The following is a 26,297-nucleotide window of genomic DNA, read 5'->3' as shown; positions in this document are numbered from 1 at the left end:
GTGAATTAGGTAGAATACCGTGGTCAGACGGAATGTTTAAGGTTCAGTAGCTTTATCTCTCGTTCTGAGGCCGGTTACGGCACGCCAAAACACTGCTTTGACATTATTACGGCAGGCAGGACAATTGGATTGGGTTCATAATGTGTTTCGGGACGAACCCTGCAAACAAAGCCTGTCAAGCATCCTAACATTTTGAGTGTTTCTCCAGCCATTTGAAGCATGCCTGTGTTTTTATATTCTTTTCAAGTAGAGGTGACATAAATAAATCATTAGTTCGCCACGTCGCAAGTAAAATGTGAGAAGTATGTGTCAGGAGAGTAAAGAAAAAGGCACTTTACTTACCATTTAAAAGCCAAGATGATAAACATTTCCAGCACTAAAAGATCTCTTTTTTTTCTTGGATTTATTCTCTTTCTTACTTGACTTCCATTATCTTAATCAGTTCCAAAAATATTTCCTGTTAGACTTAAATTGAATGAACAATAAACTTTTGAGAAAACACACAGTACACTGGACAAATACTATATCAAAAACAAACCCAGGAAGAAATCAAATGCTGGCAGTGATGTGACAATGTCAGCAAGAAGTGCTGCAGTGTAGTCTGTTTTCAGTAAATTATATTTTGAAGTAAGGCTCTAACCGCGAGTGATCTCATTTTAGTTGCGCACACAGTTTAGATTTTGTTGAAATCAATTAAAAACAAATCCCAGCTCTTAAAAATCTCCCCACCAGTAATTTCACGGTGTTCTGTCTTCCAATTAAATAAGACCTTTTCTCTCCTTAACATCTGTAAACTCTTAGAGTGCACATCTGCCTAATGTTAGGATAGCGTTTGGGTTCGAAGAATGAGTGAGGTTGTGGTGGGTGGATCTTGAGGTGATATGTGTGATACAGTAGAAAGGATTTCTGGAAACAGCTGCTTTAGCTACACTGAGGCTTTGACAAAGCTTGGCAGTGTGGACTCAAATACCATTGTAGAGGTGATTTGTGTGTACACTTTGTAAAATGCAGTTCAAATCTGTCAAATCTGTTTTGTCTTAACTCTTATTATATAGTTTATCTAGAAGAATTCTCTTGTAACCCTTTCTACTTATTGTGATTGCAGTCAGGGTTGATCCGTGTGTCTCAGGAGGAGTATTTGATCGCCCCTCTACCCCGACATCTGGCCAGACAACACAACTACAGTGCCCCCAATGGTCATCACCCGCATGTACTGTACAAGCGCTCAGCAGAGCACATTGTCCACAGAAGATCCAGAAGCCCCTCTGACGTCAGTTCTTCTAGACCTGGCAACCCTTACCTTCATGATTATCATCAACAGCAGCAGCATCATGACAACCAGCATGGAAAGCTGCAGAGGCAACACTTCTGTGGACACCGCAAGCAATGTATGTAAGGGAACCTTTAATTCCTTTCCTTTATTATATATATTTATCTATCTATATCTATATCTATATATCTATATCTATATCTATATATCTATATATCTATATCTATATATCTATATATCTATATCTATATCTCTATATATCTATATCTATATATCTATATCTCTATATATCTATATCTATATATCTATATATCTATATCTATATATCTATATCTATATCTCTATATATCTATATCTCTATATATCTATATCTATATATCTATATCTCTATATCTATATATCTATATCTATATATCTATATCTCTATATATCTATATCTCTATATATCTATATCTATATCTCTATATATCTATATATCTATATCTATATCTCTATATCTATATCTCTATATATCTATATCTATATATCTATATCTATATATCTATATCTATATATCTATATATCTATATCTATATCTCTATATATCTATCTCTATATCTCTATATCTATATATCTATATCTATATCTCTATATATCTATATCTATATATCTATATATCTATATCTATATATCTATATCTATATATCTATATCGCTATATATCTATATCTATATATCTATATCTCTATATATCTATATATCTATATATCTATATCTATATCGCTATATATCTATATCTATATATATCTCTATATATCTATATATCTATCTCTCTCTCTCTCTCTCTCTCTCTCTCTCTCTCTCTCTCTCTCTCTCTCTCTCTATATATATATATATATATATATATATATATATATATATATATATATATATATATATATATATATATATATATATCTGGTAGACAAGCATTTCTATCCTTTACATCTATTGTTACGAAATCAGTTTCACCCCGGTTCTTTTTTATTCCTCGAGGCTTCCAGAGACGGCACCGGACTCAGTAGTCATTTTCACAAAACCTTTATTCGTCTTTATTCATCTTCATTTAAGCATGCATCTTCTAGAAGGGGAGATGTGCAAGGCCGGTGTCCCTCTGCAAATCTTCCTATTCAGCTATTCAACGTTTTCATAACACAAGTTTCATCTTACCATTAAACTGCGTGGCTTGCATATGTACAGAATATTTATGTGCTGCATGTTACATAGGACACTTTTACAGTCTTAACTTCTTAAACATTACTGCTGTTGTATTTAAAATGTACAGTTCAAGGTGAAGGAAATATTAATTATTTCTGCCAGCCACATACTGTCCAGTTTTGAAACTAAACAGTTACATACAAGATGTGAACTGTCATGTAAAGAACCTGTGTCTTAATCTCCCGTTATTTATTCTGAGCTTTCATGTTACTACACACTAACTCATTGGCTCAACTAACTGATTATGTTTTATTACTATCATCTCTAATTAAACATTATGTTTGATTCTGTTCAGAGTTTACTCTGGCAGGATAAAGAAAGCTCTGATAAAACAAGTGAAACAAAAAATATCACCATAGAGGTTTATAACACTTTATAATAACAGGTTTTAACTTATGTGTATGTGCTGTGGGTTCAGAAAGTCTGATTCTGCTATTTTAAAGTCAGTAATCAAAAAGAAAAGATCAGATTTCCTGAAGTTGTATCTTTCCGCTGAAGCAGCATTTACTAAGGTGAATTTGATCTGCTCAGCAAAGGCTTGTTCAAGTAAATCAACCTGCAGCCGTCATTCACCTTCTATACTGAATGCTTTTTAAGTAACATTGTGAGACTGGACAGCACCAGATCCATGTGAAATTGTCACAAGTCAAATTATTCCAAGCCAGGAGGTTCTTTTCCAGTGTCAAATTGTGTCTAGACTGAAGGTTTCTGAGGGGGAAGCGCATTACACTCTAAAATGCTGCGTGGAAACTGGATCAGTTGTATCTAAAACACAATCAGGCAGACCAAAAGTGACTACGTTAATACATCAAACATTGTTCACTGGGAGATATAAAAGCTAAATCTAATATTAGTTGCAGAATTCGCTAAATAAAGAAAGCAAGACTGCAGTCAGCAAAAGTATTGTTCTAAGAAAAGCTGTGTAGTCGTAGTCTCAAATGATTAAAAGGGTCTCTAAAGTGCATGTCAGGATGGGAAATAAGGCCAAAGACTTGAAGCTAGAACTTTGCAGCTTTCACGATGAATGATTATAGAAGATATAATTTTCTAATAAAGTCTGAGATTTGTGGCAGTGTATGTGAGGACAAAAATAGAGAAGAAATGATACTACAGTATCGACACCACCATGAAACACAGTCTGGCAGTATATTGGCAGTATATTGTGACAGAGTTGCTGTACATCCATCATTATTCTGCTTCATAATGTAGCAGAATAATGACTTTGTTCACATCCCAAAGCCTAAAAAGTTTGCTTGTGTGCATGTTATCCTAAAACAGGGGTCCCCAATCCCAGTCCACAAGGGCCGGTGTCCCTGCAGGTTTTAGATCTCACCCTGGGTCAACACACCTGAATCAAATGATTAGTTCATTACCAGGCCTCTGGAGAACTTAAAGGTTGTATCCCAATTCAGGGTCTGCAGCCTTAAAGGCCGCATTTTAAGGCCGATTACGTCACCGCGACACGACGAAGGCTGTCCCAATTCGAAGGCTGCTCGAAATGCGGCCCTCAAATGCCTCCTTAATTTCCTGAATTTTAAGGATGTGGCGGTGTAGACTTCGTGGCCCAACATATCCCAGAATGCATAGTGCGGCAGTGGGTGTGGATAATTTTGCCGAAAAAAACAGCGGATGAGGGGCGCCTGAAGAGTAAACTTTAAGTAAGTACTGAATATTATGTCGCTTATTTATGTGCAAATGTTTACTAACGAAGAACATGAAAACATTACTGTTGGCCACATGTCGGCAAAGTTATGTGACATTAGTGACGTTTGTACTAACTTGGTTTTAAAGCCTTTACTTTAAAATATACGCCGTTCAATAGCTGAGCTTAATCTTACAGAGAATGATCAAAGCTCATGTAGAAACAAACAAACAAATGAACAAAAGATTTTCTCCTTCATTTCTGTCAAACAAAGCTGTATGAAACGTTTCCAGCGGTTAGTATCATGGTTGCTAGGCAACCTGGGCAGCGCGACGGAGGCTAGACCGTCCCATTTCACAAGCCTCGCACTTCCGGCCTTAGCGGTCTTTAAGTACGCGGCCCTTGAGGATCGTTGAGGCTGCGTACTTTAAGGCTGCAGACCCTGAATTGGGATACAGCCAAAGACATGTTGAGAAAGTAATTTATCCATTTAAATCAGCTGTGATGGATCAAGGGCACATCTAAAACCTGCAGGGACACCGGCCCTCGTGGACTGGGATTGGGGACCCCTGTCCTAAAAGTAAGATGAAATCATACCACATATTCAGTTTTCCAGGGATTCAGCTTTTCATTCAAATTGCTATGCTGCATTCACTGGTGTATTTAGACTTTTTGATCTTACCGTACATATATTATGATGATTTATGTCTGTATTAAATATTTGAGAACACTCCATTTCAGTGCATTATATGTAATCAGCATGCATTTCAAGTTGTTGTGTCCAGTTAAAAGTGCAACACTAGCCTGAAGCTACTGAACCCTCGGGCTTTTTAACAATTGTTTTTTTCAGTGATGATAGGAAGCAGCGTGGGGAGTGAATTTCCTGTCCTTTCAACACCAGAGCACGCACTTTTAACACCTGGCACGAGCCAGGACAAAGAGTTGGTTCATTTGACCCTCACTGCCAAGTTTTCTATCTCTGAGTATCATTGTCTGTCTCCTTCATGCTGTCTCCCTCGTTCTGTGTCTCTCCTCCCTTCCTTTTTGCCTCTCCCTTTTTGCCCTCCTAGACGCACCCAAGCCTCCCGCTGAGGACCGCTTTATCATGCCTGATGAGTTTGCGGTACCTGAGGTGGAAGGTCCAGGGAGGGAAAAAAGATCACCCATTTCCAACAGGGTGGGAGGTCTGAATGTGGAGACCCTGGTTGTGGCAGACAGGAAGATGCTGGAGAAACACGGCAGGGAGAATGTCACCACCTACGTCCTCACCGTTATGAATATGGTAGGGCTGAAAAAGACGAGGGAGTGGAAGTGTTGGAAAGACAAGGTGTGACAGAACATATGACGTAGCAATTGTTCAATTACACATAGGAAATCTGTCGAAATTTTGTGTTTCTCAAAGCTCTTGTTCATTTACCTAACATAGCAGGATCTCAATAGATCAGTATTTCCTGCGAGGCAAGACACAAGTGCTAAGCTAACTTTATAAGCAATCAAATTTGCAACGTTTCTCCACAGAAAAGTGCAAAAACCTTGCTAACCCTTTATGTTTGTGATATTTGTTTGATTGCAACTTTGAATGCAACTTTTTGCCACTTTCCTCTGTTTAAAAAATAAACAAGTTAATTTTAAGTACTAGGATATGTCAAAATAAATGAAGGAGGACTACTTCCAAATTCTTTAAATTCACTTCAGATCATCAGATCATCACCTGGACGGTTGAAACTTGGAGACAGTTGGGTGTTTCAGCAGAAGAATGATCCCAAACACACATCAGAAATGGTTTTAGATTGGATAATGAAAGTTAAGATTAAGCTTCTGGAATGCCTTCACAAATTACCATGACACTCATAGCAATGGTGACTGAATGTGAACGTCTGACTACAACTCTCAGTGGACACAAATCCTCACTCAATCATTTTATGTTTCTCCCCAAAGAAGAATGGTTCCAACGCATGCCTATATAATGACACTATCAGTGGTTCAGGTCCGCCTTTGGAGACTTTGCTGCACACATACATAATTCGAAGCGCTCTCTTCTGTAATAAATATAATGGTTTCATAATAATACATATGTGACTAATATGAAACCATTATATTTATTACAGAAGAGAGCGCTTCGAATTATGCATAATGTTAAATATAGAGAACACACTAATAATTTGTTTATAAAATCGAAATTATTAAAACTAGAAGACATAGTGAAATTACAGACTTTAACTATTATGTTTAGGGCAAAAAATAAAACACTACCTCTTAAGTTACAAAGTTTATTTGTATTGTGTTCAGAAAATGGGGACGGCAGAAGGAAGTTTTATTTTAAGCACCGGTTTGCTCGAACCACACAAAGGCAAATGTGTCCAACAGTCACAGGCATAAGAAACTGGAATTCTCTCAGGGATCATCTTAAGTGTTGTATAAATGTTTCTCAATTTAAAATCTGCTATAAGAATAAAATGATAAACCAATATGAAGAAGTTGAAAAGAATAGAATTTAATTGTAGAAAAATGATCCTTTTCGTTTGATATTTAGTGGTATTGCTCATTGTTGAGTATATTGTTCTGTTTGCTTTGTTTTGTTTTGTTATGTGCAGAAAATTCAGAGTCAGAGTGTAATTTTGGTTGCCTACTTGTATTATCACAGATAGGGGGGCAGGTATCAATAAGAATTTATTCCTCTTCCTGCACCTTTTCATGCATGGAAACGGTGTTACTTTAATTGAAAGGAAGGTTGTGTATGGGAATAAATTACTGCTGTACCATGTGTGAAAAAAAAACAACTTTTTATCCCTATATTTTCTGCAAAATGCTGAGACAAAAACTTTGAATGTTACCAACAAATATTTTCAACTAATCTACAGGTTTCCAGCCTTTTCAAAGATGGCACCATTGGGAATGATATCAACATTGTGGTGGTTAGCTTGTTGCTGCTGGAGCAGGACCCTGTAAGTAGATTTACACTAACTCTGCAGAACTTGCCTGACTTGTGCTGCTTTTAACTTGACACTGATTAAAATACCCATGGCTGTGTTCTAAATCTCAATTGTTCTCTCTACAATTCCAGTTGGGCTTGACCATAAATCATCACGCTGACCAGTCCCTCAACAGTTTCTGTCAATGGCAGTCAGGCCTGGTGGGGAAAGGTGGTAAACGGCACGATCATGCTGTTCTCCTCACTGGACTGGACATTTGTTCCTGGAAGAACGAGCCCTGTGACACTCTGGGTGAGATAGGGCTTAGCTCACTTTAACAAGCCAAAGATATTTTTTTCTTCTTTTTTTAAAGACGCATGTGAAAAGCAACAGTGTGACTTTGTCTGGACCACTGACAACTAAGAACCCCTTGCATTGCTAAATGTTGTCACATTTTGGTTAACAACAGCCTAGATGCGATGCTGTGGTTGCAAACATTATAACAGGGCTGACAGGTGAAGCGAAAATAGTTGTCAAGAGATAGACTGGCAGTCATTTGTCACTATGAGCAAACTCTATATTTTACTAGAGTATTAAGCCGTGCCTTAAAAAACTAGTGACAGTATTAATGCAGACACATGCAGAAGGAGAGGGGGGTGATATGCAAGAAAGTCAACAGATTGAAGTATAAACACCAACTTGAGCTGTCACTTCAGGCAAAAACAGCTCATTAAAAATATCCTGCCAAAGTTGTCTGTAACAAAAAAAAAAGTAGGGTCTAACCAAAAATATTTTAACTAAATGAAAAACAAAACTGAACCATTGATGTTAATGTTTAAAATCTGTCTCTTTTATTCTAATGGCTCAGTCATCCTGGACTAACAATAGGACAGCAACTAGGGCTGGGCTATATCATACCGTTCACGGTAATACCGGTGTAATTTTGGGCAACGATAGGAAAATGAAATATCGCGATAGAATGTGGGTAAAACGCGCATGCGCAGTGTCTATGTTTACATACGCACATGGCGGCGACGCAGAATGAGAAGAGCGAACGCGGATCGTTAAATGAAACGATGAACCAGAATTGGTTTGTAAAAATGCTGCAACTTCAGTGGTGTGGAACTGGTTTAGCTTTCGTCCATCAGATACACAACAAAGCACTGTTTTTGGTAGAGCATGCTAGCGGGCCGTCGTTATTACCGTGTTGTTTGGAAAATACGGCACACTTATAATCAATCCTTTGATTTTTCTGAAAGTCAACAGTGCCCCTTATAATCCCGTGTGCCTTATGTATGAATTCTGGTTGTGTTTACTGACCTCGAAGCGATTTTATGTGCACGGCGCTCGAAAATATGTCAAATGTTTTAGTGCGACTTTGCTAAGCTACGAACCCGCACAGCTTGATGGATTGTCGGAGCATTACGGCTATCGTAGGCGGAGCCTCGCGGAGTGATACGTACTGTGCTTCAACATAATATTACCGTATTGTGTGTGTGTATAACCTCTTTCGTCAGTTATATCGTTATCACAAATTTTCAAATGTATATCGTGATAAATATTTTTGGTCATATCGCCCTGCTCTAACAGCAACTTCCTTACAATTAGTTACAAATAGTTATGACCACCAACTGGTCACCCAGAGATTGAGCATACTCACCTTCAACCTCAATATTTGTCCTAAATTTATGTTCACTGGACTCTCCTGTATTATAAGGGGTCAACATAGCAGGTAGCTTGATTCCCTTCCTGAAACAATACCAAAGGGGATTTCTGTTTAATGTGAAATTCTGTGTATGTTACAGATTTGCAATTTTCACTCAGTTATCTCATTTAACTTCCATATTATCAAACTGTTTTATTGCTGTCTTGACACACCAAGTTCACTTTAAAGATTTCAGTCGTCTGTGAATGGTCACAATGGTCCCCATTTTTGAAGCAACCATTTTAAAGGCAGCTGCTCACAGTTGTAATAATTTACATGTATCCAACTAATGTTCTCTAAACTGAGACTAACAAGCTATGTTTGACAACTAAATATTGACGTTGGTTATTATATTTTTGGGCCCATTGGAAGAAATTGCTTCCTGAAAATTAGAAACCCCAAGTAAAGATTCCTCATCAGCTTATCAGTTACAGAAAAATCTCACATCTCTCATCACTGTGCTAGTGCTATCTGCTACACAGTTAACAGTAGTCCTCTGTGCTGATTGCTAACAAAGTCTAAGAACTAATTTAAACTAAACTGGGCAGGACATCTGAGGTTGCGCTTGGCAGTTCTGTGAGATTCCCCTTCCAGGCAAGCACGTGCGTGAAGATACATGTGTGACACATATTTGTTGTCTTTACAAGCTGTCAGAACAGATTGTGCGCTCAGTGTAAGAGAACAAGAATATGATACAGATTCGGGGTTTTATCTTGCTTGTTTTTGAATTTTCAAGTAGCCCAGATTTTCAAATAACCTTTCTCTCCTTGTTGTATCTGCAGGTTTTGCCCCCATCAGTGGCATGTGCAGTAAGTACAGGAGTTGTACGATCAATGAGGACACAGGACTTGGCTTGGCTTTCACCATTGCACATGAGTCTGGACATAAGTATGTTTAGAAGAAAGAGCAGCAGACTTAAAACAGATGAGACTGTCTCAGAATGTAATGTCATTTTGGAAGGGGCAGCCTAATTGCCTTTATGCTGTCTGTGGATGTAGTTTGTGTTGAAGTGACAGATGTGGTCTGATTTAAACAAACACACTCTGAAATAAGAGCATTACGTTAGACCCCTACTTCATCCACTCCATGACATTTTATGGGAGAATAATGGAAACTACCCAAGGCAGTGCAGCTCTGTGTTTATATTTATACGTTACCGCTGGGACTGGAGGCAGTTTATTTTTTGATATGTGTAGATGTCATGTTGCGGTAAAACTCTTCTGTGTGCCTCATATGTTCTTAAAACAAACTATGAATTAGGTGTATTCACCTGGGTAATAATATGTCAAAATATCCATACACATACGTATCCTAAAGCTATTAATCACTGACAATTTGAAAACGGCATAAGTGTCAAACATATGACAAGGTAATGAATCAAAGAAGGGAGAAAATGTTGCAATGTATGCAGCAATATGTTACAACAAATCGAATGACATCAGCAGGGTCTTTACATAGAAATCTATCAGAAGGAGTTAAATCAAGCCAATTTAAAGAATTCATGTTGATTTTCTTTAAAATCCTGTAACATTTTATCATTTGTCTCAGTATCAAAATGTGAATTATCATTATCATAAACTTCCCCTTTACTCACAAACAGCTTACAATACATGCAAGTCCGTGTATTTATCGTACATCTCATTGCGACTGAACTCTCTTATCTTCATTTTCTGTAGTTTTGGTATGATCCATGATGGGGAGGGAAACCCTTGCCGTAAGACCGAGGGTAACATTATGTCCCCTACTCTCGCTGGTAACAATGGAGTCTTTTCCTGGTCCACCTGCAGTCGGCAGTACCTCAGCCGCTTTCTTGGGTAAGCCAGTGAATGCAGATTGTTAAAATTACCAGTCATGCATTTGGCTTTCCTCCTTACTGACACAGGTACTGTTCTGTGTTCACCAGAACAGCCCAGGCATCCTGTTTAGTGGATGAACCCAAGCAGATCGGTCAGTACAAGTATCCTGAAGAGCTTCCCGGGCAGCTTTATGGAGCAGACACACAGTGCAAATGGCAGTTTGGCTCCAAAGCCAAACTATGCAGTCTTGATTTCGTCAAGGTAAAATAATCACCTAATTTGTCAGACTTATTGGATCTCCATTTCCTTTTTTCCCCCCCAACATGTTGCAACTGCAAAAACAGTTGTGACATGCTGTGCACACGATGCTGAGTTGCTGGGGGATTTAAAAAACAACAACATATTTTTTCTGGCTTTAACGATTGTGATTTATTATATCTTTCATTTGATAACAGCCCAGACCAGGAAACAAACAACAGTTCCTTACACTAAAGAAAGAAGTGTTATCCATGGGCTATCCATGGTTGTATTTCTACATGGACCAACGGTCCTTAATCATTTACTTTTCACATGTTTCTTTGCCAACACTGAGAATCGCTACAGTTCCTTGTAGTGAGAAGGGGGCACCCCTGCACCATATAGGAGCTGGAATTTATCTGCTTTACAGACTTAATGATCCAGTGCTAAACTGGCACTTTATTAACTAGCACAATCTTTACATCAGCAACCTTAACCCCCCCCCCTCCCACACACACACATTTGACCTTCATTAAAATGCATTCCATCATTTGAATGGGTCCCTATACCACCACCCCAGTCTGCATCAAACCCTTGTTGTTTTGGTATAAGGCTTTATGCTAGGTGCATTCAGTGATGTTGATTCACATGTAAATTTTATTTAAAATGCCTCGAGCTTTTCTTCTTGCATGGCTGTAATTGCTGGGAAATTGACTTTGCCAAGTCGTATATATGGCATTAGCCCACATGACGACGCCTTGGCTGTTCACGACTTCCCCAGATTCCTCCTACGTTTCCATAATAAAAGATCAAATACTATATTTGCATTTCTTAGACCTGTGTAGGAGTTGGCAGGTGGTATATTAACCTGCATGCTGATTAACAGTGGATTTGAGGGTTCCATTCACACGTTTCACCCTTTTTTCTTGTCCCTGATATTATCATGTACAAGGACTTTCAGCATGATGCCATAGCGGTCACCCACCTGCTCTATGTCAGTGAAGTAGATCTGCCTAAGGTTAAGTCTTGAACACACCAGGGAGCTGTCTGTCCCGCTTCCTCGCTCCCTCCTTTCTGATTCCATTCTCGTTGCCAGTTGCAGTCGGGCCAGTTGCCAGATTCTGCCGCCTGTCTCTCGACCCCAGCTCTCCCTCTGTGCTCACTCGCTTGCTCTGTCTCTGTATTGTTGGGTCAGATGACACATACAATTATAGCCGGTTTCATTAAAGAAGTTCAATGATTAGTCTCGACACAGAAGCACTGTGGAGAAGTCTGCCAGAGGCAGTGGGGGCTTATCAAGCAAAGTGATGGTGGTCCTGGCAAAAATCAGGTAGAGGGAAGAGAAAAAGGAAAGGAACCAAAAGATGCCACGGATAATAACAGCAGCAAACACCATGTGTGATGGATGTCTCATTCTTTGCGTGTCTCATTCGACAGGACATTTGCAAGTCATTGTGGTGTCATCGCACAGGGCATCGGTGTGAGACCAAGTTCATGCCTGCTGCAGAAGGTACCACTTGTGGCCCTGACATGGTGAGGAATGGTCTCCTTATTTATATGAAAGATCACAACAGTCAGAATGTTATTCTCCTGCTTAGCATCCTAATAATTAGCATTTTATTGAGTCAAACGAAATCCTAAAAGAGCTTTAAAAAGATGCAAGGATTTACTTTAAGCTCAAACTGCATTTTTTAAAATTTGAATACTTCTTTGATCATAGATAATTAAATAAATCAGACAAAGTAACCATCGATGCTCCTCGTACATGCATGGGTGCACATTTTGGGCACTACTCTCCCAAATGGATTGAGTTGATTTGTACACACAGAAACATGATATTTAGAATGTGTGTGAGTGCAGGGTTTGGCTTGGATCAACCCAGGTCTGCTGCACAATAGATGTGCATGTGTATGTGTACATTTTGGCTGTAGATAGAGAGTCTCTGTGTCCAGGTGTGGTGCTGGGCATTTCTCCAGACCAGGAAACAGAGGCAAGATGCCAGGGCCAACACTCAAGTACTGATAAGAATGCTATTTCTGTTGTCGTCTTCTCTTTCATTTCCTTCCTACTCTTTTCGTCAGTGGTGTCGGAGGGGTCAGTGTGTTAAGTATGGAGAGAATGGTCCTAGAGCAGTGCACGGCCAGTGGTCAGCCTGGTCTCAGTGGTCTGACTGCTCCAGAACCTGCGGTGGAGGCGTCATGTACAGAGAGCGCTCCTGCACCAGCCCAAGGTATACATACACTTGCACACACTTGCAAAACCTAATCTAATTCATCACCTCTATTTTAATGCTTTAGATAAGATTAACTAGGCAAACAGTCGACAAAATGATTCACGTTGTCACGCAGCTGCTTCCACGGTGCAAGTCTGAGGCGCAGTTTGGGCCAGAAAGTAATTCTTGAAGGCCTTGTATTCTCCGTTTTTTTTGAACACCTGAAAGTGCTGGCTGCCAGGTAGCTGTCAGCACAGTTATGTACGCACATTCTGTTCGTGCACACACACACACATGTGCTGATAACTGCTCTCATCAGTCAGGCTGACAGTCCAGACGGACAGACTATCTCTCCACATGCTCCAGACAAGGAACACCTCCTGATGGCATGCTCTTTTCTCTGAAAGCTGCCAAGACAGTCAGCAAACGTCCCCCATTGCTGCTCACTCAGACAAATATAATTCTACATAATTCTGTAGACCCAGATCCCACAGTGCATATCTCTTTGTTAGCAAAGCGCTCTGTTCATGTCATTACAAGCTTGACAATTTTCCAGTGTTAATGTTGTATTTCACCACAGACACGCAATCTCTCATTAATTATCCCTCGAACACGTAAAGATTTACTAGATCTTTTAAACCTTTATTTCGCTTCTATAAAATACAGATTTACTGCCGTTGTTCTATCACTATGCTACAATCCAAGCAGTGTGGCAAGTGATTGACTCAGCCTGCAGTCGGTTAAACACCTGCCCCCACGCTGGTTCTGTAGCATGGTTACAATGGGATACTTGCGAAGTAGAGGTGGGAATCACCATACATCCCACGATACGATATTATCACAATACTTAACGCACGATACGATATTATTGCAATTTTTAAAAATATTTTGCGATATTCAGATTCTGTACATAAAGGTAAACTTTATTAATATTCATTTTATCTAATAACAAAGTCTCACACTCAGTCTTTCTCTCATTTCAGTTTTATTGTTGACAAACTGAACGGTTTGTATTACAGTCTAGTCCAACTTAACTGAACGCAACCATCTGGTACAATTATAGCTATTCTGAACTATGCAGTTTATGAAAACTATGCAGCCCATTCAGCAACTGAAGAATTTGAAAGTAAATTAAAACAAAATATAATTTTACATTAAATAAAAAAGTTTTAAACTTAATTAAAATAAAACATGTGTTAAATTAAAATAAGTAAACTGTCATGTTTATTGCTGCCATAAAAAAAGTTAAACACATTTGGACAGTGAAGGAATGTCAGGATTCTTGCTCAGAAAAAGGATCAACATGCTCTGAAGTCAGAGCACAAAAACCTTTTTTGTAACAAAATATCGATTTCTGCTGTCCCTGTATCGATACATTATTAGCAAACAAAATATCACCATACTACACAGTATCGATTTTTTCCCCCACCCCTATTGCGAAGGTGATTAATTTTGTGATTATTCATTTAATCTTCTTTTCATCCTTTACAGTGTCATGTGTTTACTCCATAAATCAGAAGTGATCCCATGGTGACCATTCTTTAGCAAGTTTAAAGAGGTTTTGCTGTTCGCTTCACACACCTCAGAGAATGGTTGACTCAATTAAAATAATAATAATCATCATCTCCATCTATTGGAGCCACAGCCAATTAGCCGACAGATTCTTAGATAACGCCTTCAGCATTTTATTTCCATTTTTTTCAAGCCATTGACTGAATCTCAAGTTTTCCTAATACTGCATAAAAAAAGAGGAAGAACTGACAACAAAAAGAAGCAGCTTTGCAACATAGAACTGATAATCATGCATGAGCATACACCGGATCATAGGTTTTCTGTACGAATATTGGCTAACATCCAAAGCAACTGCACAGCTTGATTGGTGGACGGTCCTCAAATTTTATTACTGCTGGGTCGTTTGCACTGTTAAGGGTAGCCATCATGTAGGAATTAGTCATAGCATGTTAGATCATAGTGACATGTCACGTCCAATTCTGCATATTTATACACACGTGTGGGTTTCTGAGTGTTTAAGTGCAGGGAAATGTTTTTGTCATGACAGGGACACAGTTGCCCTTTTAAATACAGCTGCCTTCATATGTCTTGTAGCCATGTGAAGTGTATATGTGTGACTTGAATGTCCAAATGACTTCATAATGTTGGCTTTTTTTTCTCTTGTAGCTATTCACACGATTGCCACGGTTGTCAGCCGAATGCATAAGAGCCTGGACTGAGTCAGTGTCAGCCCAATTAACAGGCTGACCTGAAAAATCCAATAAAGTTTAATTTAGTCATAGACATTGACTTAATTCATGTTACAACAGCACAACATATCTATATATCTATATATATGTATATATATATATATATTAGGGGTGCAACGATACACAAAATTCACGGTTCGGTTCGGTTCGATACTTTGGTGTCACGGTTCGATATTTTTTCGATACAAAAAAATGTTCATGCCTTTTTAATTTGTCATTTGTTAAAATTATAAATATATATTTTAAGTCAAAAGTACAGTTTTTAATTTTAATGTTGCTGAAACAACAAAGTAATAAAAAAATAAATCTATCTGATCGAGAAATCACTCATCTTTGGAAAAGAGAGTTTATTACAGAGAAATGGCTCTTTCCAAAATAAAAGCTATACTATACGCTTCTTCTGGGCTATATTCTCAGCAGCATATTAAACATATCAGGTCCCCATAAGGACAATCATGTGCTAACGGCTGTCTAAATGACTCGGGTAAAGTTTGTAGCATGCATGCTTGTTGTTTTTGTCTGCTTCCACTTGTCTTTGCACAAGGATGATGTCGGCGTAAATGTGCAGTCATATTCGTTGTGTTCCCACTAGTGCTGTCAGCGTTAATCTAGTTAAAATGACGTTGATGCCATAACGTCACAAATCTCTGTTAACGAGTTACCGCGGATCGCCCCGTGCGTGGGGCTGGACGGCCAACACGTTAACGAGCAAACTGCGCTAACGCAGTAGTTCCCACCAATGTAATTGAGCATTGCGTGAGGGTCCTGCGCAGTATCTTAGCTGTTCCCAGGACTGCACTCTTCTGGACAAAGATCTCCGATGTTGTTCCCGGGATCTGCTGGAGACACTCGCCTTGAGAGACACTCATCTAGCCTTAGGACCCTTACTGGATACAGACGCCCCAGGGGGGAATCGAACTTGCGATCCTCTGCTCCAAAGGCATGTAGTAGTGTGTGTATATATATATATATATATATATATATATATATATATATATATATATATATATATATATATATATATATATATATATATATATATATATATATATATATATATATATTCGCATTCATACAACAGGCACTGTTTTTGTCTGCCAGAGTGGGATTTTCACTGCATATTCTGCACCACCTCTCTGTGCGTTCATCATTTGTTTGAAGCCAGCTCACCTCCTGCAACCACTTTTCCGAGAATACGGTATGATATGAGAATATCATATTTAATATTTATGAGAATCCGGACTCCTTCTGACATTTCTTTGGAGGTGGAGGAACACCAAAATACTTGCTTAAAGGAGCTTGCTTCTTCAACATCTTTAAGAGTTCTAAACAAATGTCTGTCCTCCTCCAGAAAATCTTATGTACGCGTTTGCGTTCATAAGATTTTCTGGACGCACTTGCGGACCACTTATGTGCACCGCTGTATAAGACTCGGACTATGCCACACACAGTATCACTACTTGTATTTCTTACCGTATGTCTAAGTATTTCTTACACTTTAACTAACTGCCCTTCCGCTGCAATATAAAACCCTTTCAAGTTACACATTTTCACCCTCTACCCAGTGCTATTACCCTTGTGTATTAGGATTCACACAACTTCAACTTCTATTTCACTTGAAAAAACAAAAACAAACCAAGTTAATATCACTGTAGCATGTGAACCTGTAATTGGAGTTAATTTGACTTACAGCAGCAACAAAAGTACTTGTTTAGGGTAAGGAAGAAGTCATATTTAATGTTAAAATACAACCTTTCAACCCTTTACTTACATTACAAAGCTTAATGTTACCAGTGTGATAAGGTAGAAGAGGTCTCTATAATCAGGGTAAGGTAATATGCACCTTGTGCAATCCTAGTGAGTAGAAAGAGGCACTTACAATTCAAATTTATAGAACTGATTACAGTTAACAATTGTGATTTAATAAGCTGATAACATTTGAAATAGGTGGTTTGGTGTCCGAAATCACACAAAGTCAGATACATGCATTGTATTGTCTCATTCTTTTTCTCTGTACACATTAAACAGCATTAAGTTATCATGTTTTTCCAAACTTGGAAATAGAAATAATATGCAATTAGACTTTTCTAGTTGTCTGCAAGGAGAAATGGTACCTGTTTTGGTATTGTGATGCTGATGTATAATAAATAAGAATCAATGAAATGGACTGAACTTTCTGTACGGTGCTGCATGTCTCATTGTGCAGTATGATCTCCAGAGTAAACCCCCTATTGTGGTCCAGCTCAGAGATTTTGTCATTTTTCAGTGATTTCCACTACATTGTCACAATCAGTTTCTAGTTTAAGTTGCATTTTTGATTTTTGCAGTTCTATCAAAACGATCTGACTACATTTTTTTTTTGCCTTTATTTTAAATGTCACAAATTTTAAGCCGAGTGCTCAAATAATTCCTTAAAAATGTATTTATTTATTTTTTTTCCATTGACCCATTTCATTATATCAACTCTATTATGGAGTCCATTAAGATATTCACAGAGTTACACAGTGTCTTATTTACTCATCTGGCTTCATCACTGCTTACTTAACAGCAGGCAGTCACCAATGTGTCTGTTCTGTCCATCACAGCCGACTCGTCTCCTAATCCCTGCGAGGGATCAAAGAGACAGGCTGCTTCTCATATGATACACATTATACACCATGACTGGCAGACCGAAAAGGGTCAGGTTATCTGCCAAGTTCGTTTATCATTCTTGTAGAACTAAGCAAAGCATTGTAGGAGAAGCTGCTGAAAATAATGGATTGATGCTACCAACCGTTGAGTTATGGGGGTCAGACAAACAGAGAGGGGATGGAAAGATGTTGAAGGCTAAACATTAAATCCATTAATGAAATGTAATGATATCATTATCAGAATAAACACAATTAGTTGCCAGAACTCCTTAAACGTAAATAGGCTGTGGTATGTCTGTATAAAGCACTGTTTCACATGCATCGCCATCCTCAGCCAGACAGACCCAAGCCTGATCCCGACAGCAGCGTGTACCCCTGAGTCACATTTTACTCCATGACTCATCAGAGTGTGTTTGTCCCCAGTAATCTCTGTGATTATTTTGGCCCCTCTGCTCTTAATCTGGGCAGAACGAGAAGGATTAGCCTGAATTGGACTGCCCGTGTCTGTTATCATCTTTACCCCTAAACTGAACCGTCTGGATAGTCTGGGGTGTGCTACTAAAAACTTGTGAAAATATCCCTGACACTTGTAACCTTTGCCTTGCTACATAATCTTCAGTCAGCAGGAACAGATCCTAAAATAATTTGATTCTGCACAAACTCATTCGTTTTATAAGGTAAGCACGTATGTTTTGCTCAGGCTTGTACAAGGCTTCCGATCAGCCGATTAAAGCCTTCCCTTCTAGGAGTAGCTCCAAAATGGAAAATGAATCTTCTCCCCTTGCCTCCCTCTTTTCCTCACTCCATCTCTGTCCTTGCTCTTTCATTCCCTGTAGACCACCTGCCAGATCAAAGATCCTAATCCTTAGCAAAAAGCCTGGGAGATTAGGTTCATGATCTTGACCTGGTTTTATAAGGAGCATTTTTTTTGGCACACCCCATTTCAACAGGGTACACGATTAGGGAATGATGGTACTTAGACCATTGTTTGGTTGGAATCTCCCAGTGGACTTGTAAAGGGGTCACAGCAGCAGAATGTGGATCTATTTTTTTTATGTGAACTGCAGAAAGGGAAGTCCTGTGAGGGACAGGGAGGGAGCAGTTGACTCAGAAAGATGACAAGACTAGACATCGTGACCTCTGAACTACAGGGGTTTCAGCTTCTGTCTTTGGGCAGATTTAGTAGGCTACTGGGACATTTAAACACCCTTCAGGGTCATAAGGACCCTGCATTGGGGCTTGTTGTATCTGCTTTCTGTCTTGTTGTTAGAAGTAAATTTACAGTTGCAATGATACTGGATCATCCAGATAGGAGAGGAAAGAATGATAAAGAGAAAAGGAAGAGAGACAAAGAGTGCTGTGAAGCTCAGGGGCCACTTGTACAAAGTCTATGAAGCGCATTCAACTCCCCTCTCGAGTAAACGGCCCATCTTATGTGATTCTCAGATCATGAGACCTTGACTGATGGAGTATACACTGTAAACCCCCGCTGGCCTGCCGTAAGCACATTACCATATGGGCTGCATTTGTCTGCTGCTAAGTCTTAATAAGATCAGGAGTGCAAAACTTGTGCCAAATCCCCCTCTCACCAAGGGATGCATGCTTGGCACACAGCAAATTCACACATATACACAGGCACACCTTGCATGGAGTTTCATCAATCTTGGCAGCTAAGTCATTCTGTGATTGAGTCCAGGGCAGAGCAGATATCTGCTTGTCTTGTTTGCTGACATTCATTATACACAGACATTTTCATTCACTGCAGAAAACTTGAAAGAAATATACATCTAGTTTTTCTTGTGGTGTTTACTGTTTTTATTAGGCACTGTTTGCCTTCCATCGCCAAAGTGTTTCATTATATTGTCACACTTAGTGAACTGTTTTTATTAGACGTGTTTGATCAGCATTGTTCTCCAGTCTCTGTGTGTATGTGTGCGTCTGCGTGTGCACTTCTGTAAACAGCTAAACTCAATTTTCTCTGTTGGTGGTTGTGTTGGAATGCCTGGCGTGGGTTTAGAGAGCCTGGGAAGTCTGACATGGCATCTTGATGTTCACTTAATGTCAAGACTCTGGTTGTGTTTTCTAATAAGTGGTGACTGGTTTTGTCATTCTGGTGACACATTAAAGCGCCACTTCCTTTTTATCAGCTGTTCATTTTATTCATATAAATTGTTGATTCAGCATAGCTTGTAAGCATGTGACTTATGATGTGATGAAGTAGCGTTAAAAATCCCACTTTATTCAGTTAAATGATTCAGTACTTGGATAAATAACTTCCAAAGCTTAAAGGAGGAGTTTTATGGGCTAGTATGAATTTTTGCTGAGAGAGATCACTGACAAAATCTGCATGTTTTTGATGATATAAACGTGAAGCTGCAGGCAGCAGCCAGTTGGTGATATTCACCATTTAGAATGGGTAAATATCTAGCTTGATGTTTTTCAAAGATAAATAAATAAATGTTACACTTTTTTAAATATTTTAAATACACACATTAAAATAGACAGATATGTGTATTGTGTGATATATGTTGAGGTATATGCTGAGCAACAAAAACTTTTGCCTAATGTGCTGCTGGTCCTTCACGTCCTGCCAAACAGCTTGGATACATTTGAGTCGAGGACTCTGCAGGATTTCCGAAGGCCCATCCAGCCAACTATTTTATTAACTACTTTCCCACCCATGGTCACGGGGACTTGAGCTTATTGCAGCTGACAGTGGATGAGAGGCAGGTTTCACTGTGAGAAACCCACTGGTCTATTCCAGGGCTAAAGCAGAGAGACAGGCAACTATTCACACCTACGGCCAATTTAAAACCACACAGGGCTGACAACATATCTATTACACCAGTATACCACGTAAGGCACCCTAAATTATTCAGCTAGACCCTAATAAGACATTAATAAGAGATCCTTGAAATACTATCAGTTGCAAGTCGAAGTCACAATGTACCAGACCTGTTCCAGGACAACACCCTTTCCCTGGTTCATGGTTTGTGCCAAGTACTTCCTGGAATATTCTGATGGACATCTGACGATAAGAATTTGGCCTTTGTTAAAGTAGCTAAGGTCTTTACACCTGACCATTTATCTCCCATCCAACTCCTCGACTACCATTCATTTATTGTATAGTCTTTTACTTTTAAATGTACAGACTTTTATATGTACTCTCTTTGCATGTTAATCATTATTGCTTCTGCAAGATGGCTTTTACAGCTTTCTCACAGGTGTACAGGGATTTCATTGAAAAAGTTATATGAATAGAACGAGAACTAGAAGTGTTGAAAAGAAAAAATTTGGGTGGATCTTTTCCACTGACCAGCTGTCTCTCCCGTGAACTGCTCTGGCACATTAGTGCGGTTGATATATTGCCAAAGGTCCTGTAGCAGTAAAACAAATCCACCTTCCCTGTAATTCCTCTCCCTTTTCTCTGTCTTATCTTGTTCTACCCAGGCCACAGAACAATGGCAAGTTTTGCTCAGGCCCCAGCCGTCTCAACCAGCTGTGTAATATTCGTCCATGCCCTCCCAATGCTGTGGATTTCCGTGCCCAACAGTGCGCCGAGTACAACAGCAAGCCCTTCAGGGGCTGGTATTATAAGTGGAAGCCCTACACCAAAGTGGATGGTAGGTGGTCAGTTACTTACAATCCCCGCAAGAAAATGACGCAAAATACAAAATACACAGTAGATCTTGTGGATTATGAGTAAATACAGTGATTTACTGTATTCTTGGCACATTATATTCATTGGCTAAAGGCCACAGAGCTTTTAAATATACAGAGAATTGCAGATTGTTCAGGGCAGGTTTGCTTGTCTTAATTCTCCAGATCTTTTATATTCTGTACCCGCTCTGCTTCCCCAAAACTCTTTTAAAAAGAGTTTCTGTAATGCCAACTTCTATTTACTGCTGCAATGATTAGGGCCAATAAGCTGAAGGAAACTATCATTGTGTGTAATGTGCATGGAAGACATGTAGCCACCTGCACCCTCTGACACACCGAGAATAGATTTAAAAAGGAAGCCTGCGGGCCAGCTTTGTTACACAGAGCAAGGGAAAGAGAGTGCAGTGAAGGAGAGCCGTGTGTTTGGCTGTCGTCCCAGGCCTGTTTAAGCTGGAGATGAATGGGGGGTGATCTAGAGAGGAACAGATTCTGAACTGCCTTCTGGGACCTTGGGCCAAGTCACCTTCATCGTCATTTATTTTAATCAAAGACGGCTGTAGAGACTTGTCTGTGATAACTGATCTGAACTACAAAATAAACCTGTAGCCCCATATGAATACCCCTGGGTGCATTCGTAGTTGCTGTCTTTTGCGTTTCAGTCTTAGTGCATACCTGCAGAGTCAGTAGCCTCTGCAGCTGTAAACTGACCAGACAATAAAACTTGAAGAACAGTTTGTGCATTTTACAGGTGATGCCATCATTCTTAATGATACCTCGCTTCCTCTTCTCCGTGCAGATGAAGACATCTGCAAGCTCTACTGCATTGCAGAAGACTATGACTTCTTCTTTGCTATGTCCAGCAAAGTTAAAGATGGCACTTCCTGCTCTGACCACAAAGAAGATGTCTGCATTGATGGAGTGTGTGAGGTATATCAGCTCTGTGGATTCACTGTACTCTGTTTTCTGTTGTCTAGTGGTTGTATGACAGGCACGGTTAGTGTCAGAATCAAAAGACAGTGCAGTCGTCTGTAGACAATCAGCATGTGCAGTTGCATCAAATGCATTGAGTAAATGAAAAAGGGTAAGAAAAATCTTTTGGAGTAATTTCTTTGGCTTACTTAGCACTGGGAAGACACTTTTGCACTATTTTTTTGCACTATTCTCTGTTTTCCTTTATTTATGAGCTCTTTATGAAAGGGTTTTAAAATTGTTGTCACCTCAGAGTAACGCTGCTTCTCCAATCAAGGTGATATTCATCTTGTAGTCTTTCTTCTTGAGTTATCACCCTTTGAGGCATAGATTTGTTGATAGTTGGAGAGTTTATTTTATTGACACATGCACTTCAAGAAACAAGCTTATCATGCTCATTTTGCTCCATTCACACTGATGGCAAACGTGCATTTGTGTGTGTGTGTTTAGGCTGTCGGTTGTGACCAAGTTCTTAGCTCCAAGGCGTCTCTGGATGCCTGTGGAGTTTGTAAGGGAGACAACTCCACTTGCAAGTTCTTCAAGGGCCAGTACACTCTGCAACACCGGGCTAACGGTAAGATTGTGTTTGTCCTTGTTAATAGTGTGTCTGAACATGTTCGGTGGCGCACACTGAGTATTTTTACAATACAAAAGAAGACTTAACCAAAGAAACAAGGATAAAAATTAAATCCACAGACAGACACATGCACATAATTCCACTGGATAATGGACTGACTCACCTCAGAAGAGGTTAAGCCACGGTAAAATCTGGATGATGTTAGCAGGATGAAACATGACAGAATTATAGAACAGCAATAATAGCTAATAATGATTTAGTGTCGGCTGTTGTTCCTCCTCTTTTTGAAACCAGAGTACTACTCCATGGTGACAGTTCCAGCTGGGGCTAGAAGTATTCACATTCAGGAAATGGAAGTCTCCACTAGCTACCTGGCTGTCCGCTCCCTGAAAAAGAAGTACTACTTGACTGGGGAGTGGACTGTGGACTGGCCAGGGAAGTTCCACTTTGGTGGAACCGTATTCGACTACCAGCGCTCTTTCAACAAGCCGGAGAGCCTGTATGCTGCTGGACCGACTAATGAGACGCTGGTGTTTGAAGTAAGCCGCTGCTGCTGGGTGACATCCGTCTATGGCAATTGACAGTGACAGGGGTCTTTGGCGGATCTGCTGCACCTCCTTTTTAATGCTTGGACATGATGAGGGTTAGATGAAAGAAGTTTGGTGCTATGGAGAAAAAGACTGGTTGAAGCTTCTGTGAATAATTAATTGTTTTGGGTGTCTGATTATGCCAGAAATGGGTGGGTGCTTTGTAAAGAATGGACACATTTTTGTCTAAGTCACAGTGAAAACGATTAAAGGGCACACATTGAACACATCTACTGTGCTCGCTAGCAGCCTACAGGGACTATATTAGTACTAACTGATCTCTGTAATCCACTTGTATCATACACAAGAATTCTGACAGGGCACCCTATTGCCAAACTCCAGTCCAAACAAAGCCACATGTTCACATCTATTGACATATATTCACAGCTGTTCATGCAGACCCTGTGCTTTGTTGTAGCGTTGCAATTTGAGTCAAATTGAGCAAGTAAAATCCCAACATGAACGGCCCTTTAGTGGGTAGGAAGAAAAGCATAAAATCAGATGGTTACTTGGAGTGAGATATTCTGCACAGTAAAGCAGAAGATTTATTATCTGGTGGTCCATATTTCTGCTTCATGTTTGTGTTCAGTGGTGTGTTAGAAACCAGAGCTTCGAGGGGAGTACGAGTCTTTACCTGTCCTAAAGTAGCAAAATGTGATGCTGGACAGAGGTATCCTCCTGAAAGCAAAACGAATATTCAACAAGTGGCCAAGTCGTTCTGAGGTTTTAAGTGAATGCTGGTGGGAGGTGTAGGATGTTTTCTCACATAACTTTGTCAGCAAAAGCATTTATTTTCTTTTGACCTTCGAACTCCAGCCGTGAAAACAGAAGTGAAAACCAGGTGAAAGCCAGACAGTTTTTTTTTTTTGCCATGGGGGGTGGGGGTGATATTCATGTAAAATCTAGTTTCCCCCCCTCAATGCCCTGGGCTACTGCAATACTGTGGTTAAAACAGGAATGATTGGGCTGTAAATCCAACAGGAATACCAGTGTGATATTTTCAAAGTACTTGGATTGGATGGTTAGTTGTTTGGCCGTCAGGAAACATCCGTGTTTATATAGCTTTTTTTTAGAAAGAGGCTTTGGTCTGTGGGCAGTTTAGTGGAGTCTGTGTTGTAGTTGGCATTTGAAAAGCACATTGTTGTCCTTTTGCAAGATGAACCCTTGCAGAAGTGCAGAGACATGCACACATAACGTGCATCTTAGTTTCAGTCGTGGTCGGCGACATAGCTTAAAGAATAGCAGCGCTGGATTATTTGACTGATCGTCACTTTGTGTAAGGGAGAAACATTTCAGCGGCTGTTGGAAGGTTTGTCATCAAACTTGGTACAGATAATGCTCTTAAAATACATTCCACAAACTTTAAATCAATTCCCTATTCTTTTTTTCTTTTTAATCAACAGGATAACAATATTTTCATATAAATTACTCACCATTTTCTAAATAGATAAGCAAATAATTTTGTACAAACATTTGTGGTTCCTAGTACTTAGACTTGACCAAGTCTAAGTACAAAAATAGGAGAAAACCCCACTTCAGCTCCACTTTATGTTTAGAGCATCCCCTGAGTGATGCCAGAGAATGGAAAACATTTTAGGTTTGTGTGCAGGGGAGGTATTTTTCCATGACCTGAGTGGCTGATAGATAAATGTTTAACCCTTTAAAGCCGGTGGGAGCGGGCACACTCCGTTTTGCGTAACTATTTTTAAATCCCCGAAGCACTGCAACCACGTAAGCTAGCGCAATAATTTTTTTGCATATGAAACCGGAGGAGTATTTTACATCTTATGCCATCAGCTTGTCCTAGGTCCACATATAGCTTTGCAAAAACTGCATAAAAAGCACTTGCAGGAACAAAAACATAATATTCCAGAAACACGCTTTGCCGATCCGATCAGCTGTTCATAACACTTCCTAGTCCATCAGTGCGAACTATGGCATGTCCACCATGACCTGGCAAAACCGGAAGTGACGTCATTTTGCGGAAATGTAGTTTTTTACCATCAAGGCCTCATGAGCCTATACTGGTGTTTTTAAAAGTTATGTTTGACTTTATGACTTTCTGTGTCGTTTCTGGGATGCTTAGGACTCATATTGCACTGCTGGAAATAGTTTATTTTGATGCACATACTGTTTTTTTTTTGCAAATTTGCATTATAATACTTATTTATTATAATGTCGTTTTTCCTGCAGTATATAAAAATTGGTGTATTCCAAAAATAAAACTATGAAGACACTAAAAATAAATTTCCTGTGGTGGGAAACTATTTTGTGCAACTTTTTTATATTTACAGTTTTGAGGCATAAGCCTCTTAAATTTCTCTAACTAGAAATATATGTTAAAAAAACAAAAACGATTTTCAATTTTTTTGTAGTTTATTGCACTTTTTTGCAATTGATGTAATTACTATACACTTAATGCATACATGTTATTAAAATTTGGCCTATAATGGTTGTATTGATGTATATCAACTTGAAATGCTCCCAAAAATGACACTACAGCATGTAAAAATATAATATAAGCTCTGGCGGACTTGGTTCTATGCTACGTCTTAAAGGGTTAAAATACTGACCACTGCAAACTCTCGAAAAATCCATGGTACC

General features: G+C 39.3%; 1 protein-coding gene across 2 annotated transcripts in view; it reads left to right on the top strand.

The window, feature by feature from the left end:
• The window catches only part of adamts18 (ADAM metallopeptidase with thrombospondin type 1 motif, 18), a 62,217-nt gene that overhangs the window by 11,457 nt on the left and 24,463 nt on the right, over positions 1 to 26,297 (top strand). The window contains exons 4-16 of one of the 2 annotated variants that reach the window (XM_087843315.1): positions 1,106 to 1,388; positions 5,218 to 5,429; positions 7,009 to 7,092; positions 7,212 to 7,371; positions 9,547 to 9,652; positions 10,441 to 10,578; positions 10,668 to 10,821; positions 12,235 to 12,330; positions 12,879 to 13,027; positions 21,351 to 21,523; positions 22,357 to 22,487; positions 22,980 to 23,103; positions 23,401 to 23,645. In XM_087843315.1, coding sequence (XP_087699441.1) covers positions 1,106 to 1,388; positions 5,218 to 5,429; positions 7,009 to 7,092; positions 7,212 to 7,371; positions 9,547 to 9,652; positions 10,441 to 10,578; positions 10,668 to 10,821; positions 12,235 to 12,330; positions 12,879 to 13,027; positions 21,351 to 21,523; positions 22,357 to 22,487; positions 22,980 to 23,103; positions 23,401 to 23,645 — 2,055 coding nt within the window. Of the gene's footprint in view, positions 1 to 1,105; positions 1,393 to 5,217; positions 5,430 to 7,008; positions 7,093 to 7,211; positions 7,372 to 9,546; positions 9,653 to 10,440; positions 10,579 to 10,667; positions 10,822 to 12,234; positions 12,331 to 12,878; positions 13,028 to 21,350; positions 21,524 to 22,356; positions 22,488 to 22,979; positions 23,104 to 23,400; positions 23,646 to 26,297 lie in introns of both variants that reach the window. The other variant, XM_087843344.1, reaches the window with a different exon arrangement.

The sequence above is a fragment of the Neolamprologus brichardi genome, chromosome 1, assembly GCF_056152115.1.
Source record: "Neolamprologus brichardi isolate AB-2024 chromosome 1, ASM5615211v1, whole genome shotgun sequence".
NCBI lineage: Eukaryota > Metazoa > Chordata > Actinopteri > Cichliformes > Cichlidae > Neolamprologus > Neolamprologus brichardi.
This window is presented reverse-complemented; position numbering and strand designations above follow the sequence as displayed.